The sequence below is a fragment of the Syngnathus typhle genome, linkage group LG6 (genome assembly GCF_033458585.1).
Source record: "Syngnathus typhle isolate RoL2023-S1 ecotype Sweden linkage group LG6, RoL_Styp_1.0, whole genome shotgun sequence".
In the NCBI taxonomy this organism is placed as follows: domain Eukaryota; kingdom Metazoa; phylum Chordata; class Actinopteri; order Syngnathiformes; family Syngnathidae; genus Syngnathus; species Syngnathus typhle.
The window spans coordinates 7,020,244-7,033,083 of record NC_083743.1 but is presented as its reverse complement, the minus strand read 5'-3'; the positions used below and the strand labels follow the sequence as shown (position 1 = coordinate 7,033,083).

General features: G+C 44.4%; 1 protein-coding gene across 2 annotated transcripts in view; it reads right to left on the bottom strand.

Moving 5' to 3' along the window:
• LOC133155976 (serine/Arginine-related protein 53-like) overlaps positions 1–12,840 on the bottom strand; it is a 67,150-nt gene that overhangs the window by 30,291 nt on the left and 24,019 nt on the right. For both annotated transcript variants that reach the window (XM_061281676.1, XM_061281675.1), the window contains exons 5-6: positions 10,235–10,271; positions 2,448–2,499 (exon numbers count right to left, since the gene is read on the bottom strand). In XM_061281676.1, coding sequence (XP_061137660.1) covers positions 2,448–2,499; positions 10,235–10,271 — 89 coding nt within the window. The remainder of the gene's footprint in view (positions 1–2,447; positions 2,500–10,234; positions 10,272–12,840) is intronic.

The following is a 12,840-nucleotide window of genomic DNA, read 5'->3' as shown; positions in this document are numbered from 1 at the left end:
TCTACATGGCTGTCACTCAATTGTGATTCTCCACCGATAAAATGCTAACAAATATAAATAAATCAGAATTAATCAATTAGATTCATCTGTGTCGTAGAAGTTCAAACCTAAAATGACGAGAATTACCACAAAAACACAAACGTGGACTAGCTTAATGCTAACACTCAAGCTACTTGAAGTGCCGTGTAAAACGTATGACCGCTATGTTCAGTCATGACGTTATGGGAAAGCACTCGATGCCAACATTCCACTTGAGCACAGCGTAATTACATTTGGCAGCCGATTTAGAGACATGAAGCCATTTCAAGTCAAAAGAAGTTCTTAGTGTTATTAAAGGCTCATGAAAACAAGTGGTCCAAATTGCACTCGCTCCTTAATGACTTCAGACAGGTGTCAAGAGTAGACAAACCAGCGTGGAAGTTAATTCGGACCACTGAGCCCCTGCCAAGTTCAAGCCTCTGATGAGAGCTTAAGGACTGTTTGTTTTTGCTGCTGTCAAAGGTTCAAATGGGGAGAGGACGCAGGTTTTGATGACCCCTTGGCCTCCGGGCCCCGCGGTGGGTGTTCTGCAAACACTCTCCTATTGACGCACGGATAAGGAGAGGCCCTCTGCCGCGACCTCCCTCGTACAGCGCTCGCGCTCATTTGAGTGGAAACGGACAGCGCTCTCAAAAGAGGCGAGAACTGAGCGAGGGGCTGAAAAGAAAACGGTACAATAACGTGTGCGGGGCTGCCGTGTGCATTTGCCAAGTGTGTATCGGTGCACTTTGCAGGGTGAGCACATTAGCATTCGATATGAAACTTGGCTTTGTTGATGGTGTTCTGAACAAATTAAGTTATTCAGAGCAAACGGCGAGGTTAATAATAAGCAAAAATAATGAGGGATGGATGGGCGGATGGATGGATGGATGGATGGATGGATGGATGGATGAATGGATGGGTGTTTGGGTGGGTGTTTTTTGTTTGGGTGGGTGTTTTTTTGGATGGATGGATAGATGGAGGGATGATGGATGGAGGGATGGATGGAGCTAGATATAGAGATAGACATAGCTAGATAGCGAAAGAGCTAACTAGCTAGTTACGTGGATTGATAGATGGATAGCTAGTCACATGTGGGTATTAGTTTATATGCACATACGTGTATTTGATATGTAGGCCAAGCAGGAAGTGACCCATAAACATCATCCATCCAGCTCTTTCATTGGGAGCCAGTGATGCCCTCCTCCTCGTAATCCACATAGACTGTCACTCTAGTAACACACATGGACCCACACTCATACACACTTAAAGCCCCCAGTGGGCGCTAAGCAGGCCAGCGGGCCAGCCGAGGGGGCTCATTACAGGGCCGCAGAGCCCCCCGACACAAAGGCCTTATCCGCTTTAGCCACAGGATGATCTGCTCTCTACTGACTAGAGAGAGTCCATAGACGGACAAAAGGCGGGCGGGGGACGGGAGGAGGGAAGAGGAGAGCCGCGGGCTTCAAGGATGTCAGGAGACCCCGGGAGAGAAAGCCTGGCGGGCGCTCACAGAGGAATGGAGGGGAAGGAGGAGGCGGCTTAAGCTCCACGGCTACGTCAGGACATTAACATTCACACAACCTCCCAACATCTGCTGCCTCCTGTTCGCCCTCCATCCCTCCCCGTTTCCATGTCTGCCCGAGACCGGAACAAAGACAGGGAGGTAAGAATAAAGTTATCGAACAAGCTTTAATTGACCAGTTGGGTTTTTACGGAAGGTCCGATGGATCCAGATGAAGAACATTATTGAATTATCAAAATAATGATCACAAAATGTCAGGGTCGATTAATCGATGAACCTCCACTCAATTGTTGACTTACTTGTCACAGAACTTGCACCTTACATTCATTTCTAATGTAAGAATCCAATTTTTTATGATCCAATTACTCGATTAATCAATGGGATAATCAGTAGGACAAAAACTAGCATGAAAAGAAGGGAAGCTAGCACGAAAAGAACGGCCTTCGACTTGGGATTTCCGACCGCACCACAACGTTCCACAATTGTATAGCGTCAAATAAAAAAATATATATATATGCTGTATTTCTCAGATGGTCAAAAGCTCCCCAAAAAGTTGCCGGACAAAGACAGCTGTTGCTCAGCAACCTCCAGTTAGCCATAAGCTTGCGTGTTCGCTATATGAGTACAAAAGTACATTTGATTCGTACGGTACATGATGTACGGACGCCTACGTCTTTCCTAGATTTCCTGTCGTGAAATTAAAGCAGTGCTACGCCGTGTGTGGGTACATGACCGTAAACAAGAAGACATCTTTCCATGCAGTCGATCTCTGCCTGTCGCACGTGGCTCGCAAATTGGAGCCGGAATATACGCGGCGACATGTGTGAATTAATTCAGCGAGGTGTGTTTGAAATCAAACCGCTGTAAATATTGGCCCGGGAACGCTCAAAACGATCATATTTCTTACCTGCAGCCTGGAGGACCATCTGCATTCGAACCTTAGCCTGTTCTGCTGGCGTCTGCAGGGGAGAAAAAAAAGACATGAGTGATTCAAAAAATCTTACACTATAGTGGAGTGCAAAAATAAAAAATTCGCCCAACCCCTGCTCTGCACATCACCATCCGTACCAATAATCCAGCAAGAGCACAGAAACGTGTCACAAAGGCCCGTTCGTGACAGCCCAGACAAGCCCCAAGCCCACACAACTTTTATCTATGTAATCTACTTGGAAAGCTGCTGGCTCCCCCTTGGCGCTGCTAGATTTTACCCAAGACCGTCTTTGACCGCGACCATTAGCGCCAACGCTCCCTTAAACTGTCCTCGCCGAGTACCAGGGGACAACTTCTGCCCTGTTCCCAGTGGCGCCTGTTAGAGTGGAGAAAATAAAAATCATACTTGTGGAAAGGAAAAAAAATAAATAAATACAGGCGCATCCTGGACACACAAGGGAGGATCAATAAGGAGGAGATGAAGAGAAATTTCGAGAGAGAAAACAAAAAGGTATTTTAACAAGTCTTGTGAGAGTGGGATGAGAGGGCACAGAGCACATTTGAAAAAAGATCACAGCCGCTGCGCCCTTCCTATTGGCTCCCCCGTATGTTAGCGGGTTCGAGCGAGTGAGGGGAGGGAGGGGGGTTGGCGTTTGTGCTTTGACAGTCGTGTTGGGAGACGCAGTCCCCGCCGCCCTGCCTTCAACCTCGCCGTAATACCAATATCGCCGCTATTAGATTTGAGGATCTTAATTGTCACGGAAGAATGATGGGAAGGATTGTGAGTGGAGCCATTTATAAAAAAAAAAAAAAAAAAAAGGCGGAGGAGTGCTCTTTTTTGGTGCGATGGCACAGCGGCCCTCGTTACCAAGCGGCGGCGGAAACTGTGTGTAGGATTAGAGAGAAATTAAATGCTAATGGGGATGGGATCTGAAACCGCTGCCTGGGAGCATCATTTAGACATTGCTGACAGGCAACCCCCCTCCCCCCTCTGCTCTCTTCCTCCCACCTTCTCCTCCTACATAGACAACCAAGCTCTTCTTCCCACTACTTTCCCTCCCGGCACCACCACCTCCTGCTCAGCCACAGGTAGAAAAAAAAATAAAATCGGATTTATCAAACTGTAAACTTGTCACTTTGTAAAAACGTCACTTTCCGGCGGCGGGGAAATATAATGACCCGCTTTAATGCAGCCATGTCAGGCTGCAGGATCCGACACGCAGCGCACATTAAGGCACACTTAATGCGGTGTGTGTGTGCGTGTGTGTCCCCTGTAGCAGGTGACATTGCGCATCACACTCGGCGTTGACGGGCGCTGCTCGACAGCTGAAATTACCAATTGCTATTATGCCTGGGAAAAGGAAGGATGGAATTCTTCAAACGCACACACAAGATGGCCCAGTTCAATCTATCAAATTTTTTTTTTTTGCCTCAAGAAGCAAAAAGACATTTCAACACTTAGCAAGGCAGATTACGATCAAATTACCATAACAAGTACAGTAAAAGGTACTCAGATGTCCAATAACTAAGAGAACAAAATGACGGCAAGATACACGTGGTATTAGCATGTTGCACTCTGACACATTGTTTCTCCGTAATTCACGCGTGCCCTCCTCCTCTGTGCGTAATTCATTAGTAAACAATAAAGAGGCGTTAATTGTGCTCCCCAGAGGCAGATGTCTGAGCGAAAGAGAAAGAGAGGCAGCTAAAGTGACGGCCTCCTCAATTAGAAAACAAACACGAGAAGTGCTGTGTGGAGGTTGAGATAGATCACATGTGAGACGTAAAACACACACAGAAGCTGAGAAATAAATATTGTTGAAGTGCGGACGATGAGTTGGGCAACAATTTGGAATTGCATTGTACGGAATGTACGATATGGAAAAAAATGACAGGTGATTTTAAATAAATAATCAAGACCATACGATCGCCTAAAATACAAGAAATTAAATTTTGTATTCTTGTTTCTAGTTCCTGATTGCAAAACGACAACAAGAGGGCAGCCAATATTGGTATCGGCCGTCGTCGCGAGTACCGATACTTTGTAATAAGGCTGGTATCGGTATTCACCCATTCTTAGTCCGAACTTTGACCATAAAATAAATTTAGTTTCAGATGTACCTCGCACATCTCACTAACTAATTAAATTCTGCTGTATTGTATTGTTTTGGCTCCTGACAATTTTTGATTAGCTCATCTGTGATTTCCTAACTGTGTGTAAATTGACATTTGCAAATGGGATGGATCAGAGCAAGTCAATAAAAAAAAAAAAAAAGAATAAGGCAATGATTGGCCTTGGCAGAGGTCCTCACAAATGCTTTAGGAAGAGAGCTTACTGAATCCATTTCTGCTTCTCCGCTCTTTGGCGCTTTTGTCCATCTGCCGACCCGGCATGCCTTGCTTTGTCTGGTCAGCCTCGGGCCTAATAATAACAATAATAGCCTCTCGGAGCAGCTCTCCATTATAAATAGATGACGTTTCGTGATGCACGGCGTAGCATTGTTTTTACCCGGCCGAGCGAGGCTTATTTATTTGGCTAATGGCTCGTGTTTATTTTCGACTAATGGGACAGACGCGGGGCACTTAGGCTCAACAAAGTAAGTCCGTCAACACTGCGGTAAGGTCGGCCGGCGCGAGTCGGCCGGACTTCCTCCTCCCTCGTGCCGGGGCGAGAGCTCGGACCCCGAGTCGTGCATGAATAATTGAAATGGAGCCTGAGTGGTAATGCTGGTATTAACAGAAGTGGCGCGGCATCTTCTTAGAGAAGAACAATTACAATTTTGATTGGGTGTTCCCTGTCTGCTGAGTTGATTACTAAAATACAACAATAGAGACTAGTTAAACCAACAATAGCCCATTTCCCAATTATGGGAAATTCTTTTTTGAAAGTCAAGTGGGACAGATTGCGTTGGTTGGACGATATGCTCATCGCGCAAATATGTGACATCAGTCTTAAAGGTCCGCCGTCGTTACCATTACTTCTATATCGCGACTGCTTATTGACGGAAAATAATGGTCCGCACGCCCCATATACTATATGTCTTTGTAGTGGAGTTGCTACTCAATAGTCATCTCATTATATAGCACAGTCTTCCTCCGCCTCGTCCCCGACAAACAGATATACGCCGTAGCCAAAAGAGGACAGCAGAAAACAGAGCTCCAAGAAAATGTAATATTTCCGTTTTTAATATCAAGGTCTATAAGATCAGGGCAGATATGGGTTCCATGGCAATATGCTTATTTGGATATTTTATAGGGGGAGGGGGGGGGTCTGCCTATCAGTGTTGGAGGTGTGTGTGTGTGGGGGGGGGGGGGTCATCGTATATGAAAAATAATGTTGTGTATGGCTATACTTTTATATATATTGTCAATATGGCATCGGGGTTCTTTTACAATGCGCCATACTTCAGGCCTGGGCTAACAGCATTTTATGGCCCGCCGGCAGTTCATCTTCATGTCTCAGGCAGGCAGGAGCGGTGCATAATAATGTCGTTTCCTGCCACCAAATGCTATTTCACGGGCCGGGCCTCATTTCTCAAACTTCACCACTTTTACAATTTCCCAAACTTTTATTCCCGTCATTATTACCAACAAGATTTCATTAGGTATTTAGAATGTAAACAAGTCTGAGTAATGACGCTCTCCCGCCCGTGACCCCCACCCCGCCCGAATAGTTCCATCCTCTGATCGCCCTGCCGCACACACACCAACACACACGTTGACACACAACGGCAACAAACTGCGGTTTACGAACCCACCGCTACATGACGAGTACGAATATATGCGCTTGTAAAGCGCTACAAACAAGATGCAACTCAAAGGAGTGTGTGCACATGCATGTAGATGCTCTTGACAAAGGCGGGAGGGGGGCGGTTGGGGGGTAGGCGTTACACTCAACTCACATAAATCATGTAGAAGAAAAATGAGCAAATCTGCGGGCTAACTCATCTCCTCTCCATCCGGAGAAAATGAAATTCACGGGAATACCTATCAAAACTGCAATCATCCAGAGATAATATCTTCTTTGGTCTATCTGCACTTTCCGATTTAATTTCCTCCATGCCCTTGACATCCAGCGATAGCATTAAGATGAAGCACATACAGTAAAGGGAGTAGTTCGCAACACTTTTTGATATATGACACCGCCGCGCCTAATGTAATGTCATCATTTGGAAATTAATGCAATCGTTCTTTTGTTTAGGTTTTTTTTTTCTGTTGGGAGGGGGCGAGGGGGGCGTTAACGATGATGAAGGCGGATTGTGGGTGCGTACATGCAAAGGAGAAGCAAGTCGTGTTTGTGTGTCGTGCTGTGACGCCTCCCGCTTGTGTGCCAGAATGACATGCAATTACATGCGGGTCCGGCGGGGGGGAGTAGGGGGGTCACTCAAATTACTCCGTCATTTAGCCGCAGTGTACGGATGAGAAAAGCCAGCCACCACCTCATGCTCGCCCCCCCCAATGCCACATCAAATATCATGAAATCATTACCGCAATAAACATGGAAATCTGTTTACTGATTAGCAACAGCCAGTCCCTTCCTCATCTCTGTTATCCCTCTAGAACCGCCTTTTCCTCTGGGAAGACATTCACAGGGAAGGAAACCAACCCAAAAAAAATTGGATTCCCCCAAACTTTTTGAACGAGGGGTCACATTAAGTGCGTAGCCAGGTTGGATTACCTCAAGGGGTCAGTGCCTCCTGCAGCTGCCCGTCGCTGTCCGTCATCAGGACAACCGGGTTACCAGTCTCACTAAACTCTTCAACTCACTGAGGGCCGCCGTCGAGCACGGCTCAAGTCGAGCGGGTGCGAGAAATGAAGTTACGATTTGTTGACCGATGTTATAACGATACGGCGGAACCTCTTGGGAAACAGTAATTCTGTAAATTAAAAACGACTTTTAATAGTTGCATGACTTGATAGATAAAAGAAAAAAAAGGAATGTGTCAGGTATAATTTGTTTTCCTTGCAAAAGATTGTATCGCATTTTGTTCCCCTTTCAGCTCGCCTGTTGGAGTTTTTTTTTTAAAGCATTTCTTTTGTAGGTGTAAAATGGTTTTAACCTTGGAGGCGGTTTGTGCTCTTGTCTCAGAATACTTTCTTCCTACCAACAACTCAAACATTTCCTCTTGCCTGCGTCCGCTGGCAGCGTGCCCGGCGGAAAGCCTTCGCAGATTCGCGTTTGCAGAGTCGTAACGTTATCGATAAAGCCGCATTTCCTTTCGTTTCATTCCCTAAACGGCACGAACTGATTAGCGGCTGCGGGGCTGCCTCTTTAGCGACGACGTGTCTTCTTCTTCTGAGCAGAGCAAAGCATCATTGGGAGTCATACTCGAGTTCCCTCGCCTCGCCGCTTGTGTACAAAAGCGGCGTAGCTAAACGCGATGCACTGGGAGCAATTATTTTCATTCGTTTTACTCTTTGTTGTCTGGCGTTCGCGCCGTCTGCCGAGATACGACAACAAAACGCACGACGACAACAAATGTCTTCACATGCAAATTACCTAACGGCGGCGACTATTTTCTCAGGAATAAAATTGTATTCATAGAGTGCCAATGCACAGCAAATACGGAATATAAATAATACGGAATTCATTTCATTGACAGGGGTTTTGTCCTGAATGACATTGGCCATTCGGGAAAATCCAACCATTTCCCCAAAACGGCTTAAAAAGTGCAGTCAATCAAACAATATTTTGCACACACAAATTAATTTGGGCAAAATCAATGCGAAAATAGCATCTCACTAAAACGATGAACAAGAAAAACTTGCCAACCAGGGTGTTTACTCTCCATCAAGTGTCTTGGGTGTCATTTGTTTTATTACACGGTATATTTGACTTCTCTTTAAGCTTCTGTGGCGGGAATTCTGAAATGTTAATAAAACCTTGGCTTCAAACAACTCACTCCTCAAAATCATTCGGAAAACTTCTATCTGAAGAATGAAAGAGGAAGAGAAAATGATCAAAACCAAGACATGCTGAACTATTTAAACATTTTGGACGGCGTTCAAATCCCCGAACAATTTGGAAAGCCGTCCTAAAAAAAAAAAGAAAAAGACTGCTATTAAGAAGAAAGCTCAAACAATACAGATTGATAAATAAAAGAGAGTGATGGTTTTATTCCAACAGTTTCAAGACAGGCATCTAAAAGAATAATATGTCTCAGCCTTAGTTGAGTTGACGCGCTCATCTGGAGAGCAGTACATCAGCAGAGAGCCATAAATGCCTGTTTGGAAATCTGCTGGGATGTTTATGCGAGCAGCTGAGGGGGAACAACATTTTGAACACTTCTACAAGTCTTCCTCGGGGGGGGGGAGGAACATACTCGGTTATTTACTGTTCCCGGCCCCCGAATCGTAATCAAGAGCGTCGAGCTCCCCGGGCGACCGAACGCCGGGGTGCAATCTCCCTATAAGCATAAACACACCCATAAATTCAAACGTGCCCGCCGCGGTCGCGGGGGTTGAATTCCTCGAGACGTTTTTTTTGGCACTGAAATATACGGCCTAAAAGAAACGGATGTGTGCTTTCATCACAGTGTGTGTAAAGTTAAAACGCAATGTAATGTTAAAAATATATTCGGGTGTATAAAAGCCAACGCCTGCGAGGAAGCAATGATGCTGCTGCTGTTGCATGTTATCTTTCATATCAGATTAGACAGACTCGAAAGTTACGATCTCTACCTTTAAAAAGAAAATTATAATCATGGACACGATTAACTGCCATATCTCCTCCATTGACTGTAATCCATTATAATTTGAACTGTTGTAGTGGTATAAGAACCGCACAACAGACTTGTAAGATTGTTTTCATTTGATGGTTTTGGTTACAACATTTGTATTTTGGAAGTTTTTGTTTTTATTGTCTTCATCATGTGAATCAAAACAAATTACAACAATAATGGTCTTTGTAATACTTTAAACTACTCCTCAGTAACTCCATATTAAGTTTTATTTTTTTAAAGTAGCTTCAAGAGTCTTCAAGTCTAAGTGCATCTTGTGCGCTGAAGGCTCACTTCCTATTGCTATATACAAAGTGATTAATAATGTTAATGCATGTGACCCTTTTCTCTTGAATTATTCACGTTACCTTTTTATGGAGTACTGCATTATTGGATAGCTAACATACATTCCCATCCACTTGTTCAGATCTGCTCTCTGTATCTTGCTTATAGGTTGAGATTTATTAAGGAATTTGAAACTTTATGCATTCAGGTCTACGCTTAACGCAATACACTTGCGTCCGCTCAGAGTCAAAGTCGGAAGATGCGTATTAACCTCAACATGCATTGTTTGGGTTTTGAAAAGAGAGATGTCAACAATTGTTCATCATTAGCCGCGTTGCATTGCAGTTAATAAAAGCCGCTCGCTCGAAAACTGCTAAGCTCGAATATCATTGTCGCAATTTCAGGGTCATTTGCGTAGTGCGGTTTTGGTATGCAGGGGGCCGGGGCGTGCGACATCCGCCGAGAACCAGGACCCTCGCTGACCCCCGTCTATAATTCATCCTGTGGAATAAGGGGCCAAAAGGAAAGCCACCCAAAAAGAGGAGCGGGAACCTTTTCGCTTTGTTGCATGGCACCGTGACCTCGTATTAAAGCGAGGTAAGAAAAAAAGCCAAGAAATGGACATTAAATTTTAAGGTTTTGTCCCGTGAGATCGTTTTGAGCGGGCTCTCGCCTTTATTGCTGTGTGAAGCCCGAGTGTGTGCGCTTGAAGACACTTCATGAAGACATTGCAATGTGTGTGTTATCAAATAGAACTTACCAGATGTTCCAATCCAAGTTTCATGCTCACGGTATCCCTGCAAGACACATTGACAAACTGTAAGTAAAGTTCACTCGCATAAAATGATGCCATTTTTCATCGAGCATGCCGCTCTCCTTTCGATGATTCAGATGCAATGAACAGCGCCTCTGCTGGATGCAGGCAAGTACTGCACTATACTGTCATATCAGTATTAGTTTTTGAGTAATTATTAATTACATTAAAAAGTATGTCTGATAAACAGTGTATGCCGTGGAATGGCAAGTTGAGAAATTGTGTGCGTGTGGGAGGTTGGGGAAGGGAAAGGCAAATTGGCAGTAAATAATAGATGCAATTTTGGCATATTTCAAATTTGCAGCAGTGGAAATCAAAAGATCAAGAGAATACAAACAGCCTCCGATCCCAGCACCCCCGACCAACTCTGGTCCCCATTACTGACAACTGTGTGTGTATGTTTGTGTGTGGATGCACGCGCACGAAAAGAGAGGAAGGCTTATCGACAGGCTTCAGTTGCTAATGCAGCCGGCAGCATCACAGTGTAAATCTATACCATCTCTAAAATTACACGCTGTCTGATACACCCCCCCCACACTTCCCCTTCCCTCCCCAAAATCCATCCATCTATCCATCCATCACACCGGACTCTATAAACGAGGTCATTCCCGCATCATTAATTTCAAATAAGGTCTGATGGAAGAATATGATAATAGCAAGATTGATTAAAAAAAAAAAAGGACGATGGGGAAGAAATGGAGAGAACTAGCTTGCGCACCGCAATGTTCATTACCCCAAAAAGATGTCTCGTATAACATAAAATCTTCAATAATACACGGAAAAGTAGTTCACAACATGCCTGCAGGTCATTTGATTTTATCTAAGAGTATTTACTAGGTGCTGCTGTTTTGGTGAGCAACAGACTTCAAAAGGGCTCACAAACTGACGTCATTGCAACTACAATACAAACAAGTGTATGGGACGCAAGATGAGAAATTGCTTCACGGACCACAAGATCAACTTTAACACAGTAGGTGCTGCTGTTTTGATTAGCAACATTGTTCAAAAGAGCTCAAGAGTGTTTGTGTGTGAGCGGTAATTACAATTATATCTTCTCCCCCCCCCTCCCCCCCGAGGGACGACTATGTGTTTATTTGTTCAAGATAGACAGATCGATGGATAGATAACTTCCCTTGAGGGAAATGAAGAAAATCTAAGGCAGCAATGAAAGTGAAGGGTCAAAAGGTAACCACGAAAAAAGCCGTTTGTTGCTTATTCCGTCGTCTCGGCAGCACAAAGTCGAGCACTTAAGGCCAACTTCATCGGGGGCTGTAATTACATTACATTGTGACAAACACCCCGCCACATTTATTATACATGGCGGGGCGCGCGGCGGGCAGACAGCGAGACATTTGTTACCGTGGTGACAGTGTGTGTAATCCGCTAATGAAGCGCAATTAGCGGGGAAACAATCGAACACAGGGGAGACACGGACACGCTCCAATCCCTCCTCCTCCTCCTCCTGCATCCTTTCCACTTTCTTTTTGCAACATATCGTTTCACGATTAAAAACATCACGGCATTTAATCAGGCTTTCTTTTCAAACTTCACGGTGGGGGCCAGCTAGGCAGTCAACACGCTTCTCCCGTGTTCAAAACATCATCTCATCTGATGAAGTCTTAAGGGAGCAAACTCTGTTTCTCCTCATTCTCTCGCTGTCCTCACCCCTCCCTTTCCTCCTCGGTGCCTTCCACGCAGCGGCGGCATTGATTTCTGAATTAGGCCACAATATTAAATAATTAATATACTTGCCGTGATTGATGTTTTGCATTAGGCCCATATTAGGTTATCAATCAAAATCCACTTGGTTTAATGTAATAATATTGAAAATGTGTCAGTGGCTGTTCATCCAATTTGTAGCGGAGGCAGGCCAGATCGGAATGGTCGGTGTAGCACAAGGCCTTGGGAGACGTGGCGGCCTTGCTCGCTTATAACAATTACGCAGCGGGACTCGGCATCGGAGCAGAAATAGAAGAGAATACACCATGGGAATTAGGCGGGCGGAGGAGTGCTATGGGCTAAATGGCGATGTTACATCATGAACCTTGAAACATTCGAGTGTGCCATTTCATGACATTAGTTTGAACTATTTTAAGTAATAATCACTTCATTGACAAAACAGTATAACAAACGCAACTGCAAATGGGATAAAGTCATATCCACTTATGGTAAGAAAATAATAATAATAATAATTGTCAACATTTTTCGCAATAATTTGACTCCCCATGTCTGAAAGAAATTAAGACAAAATGACTGCAATGAGCCGATTCACTCAAAACCGATCCCGACTCTTATGATGCTAAACATCAGGGGCACACGTAATGCTAAGATAAAAAAAATTAAAGCAAAGCAGTTTTTTTTTTTTTTAACAAACAGGAAGTGACCGACTAAGAGTGCTGATGTTAATTACTGTGGTTAATTAAGTGAAGTTGATCAAACAAACTAAGCAATGTCAAGGTCAATATTGACCAATTTACCACGGTGCCTTCCATCCATCACACTGTCGGTACTTTCCTGCTACTGCCTTCGCTTTTCCTCGCTAGCCCATTCAT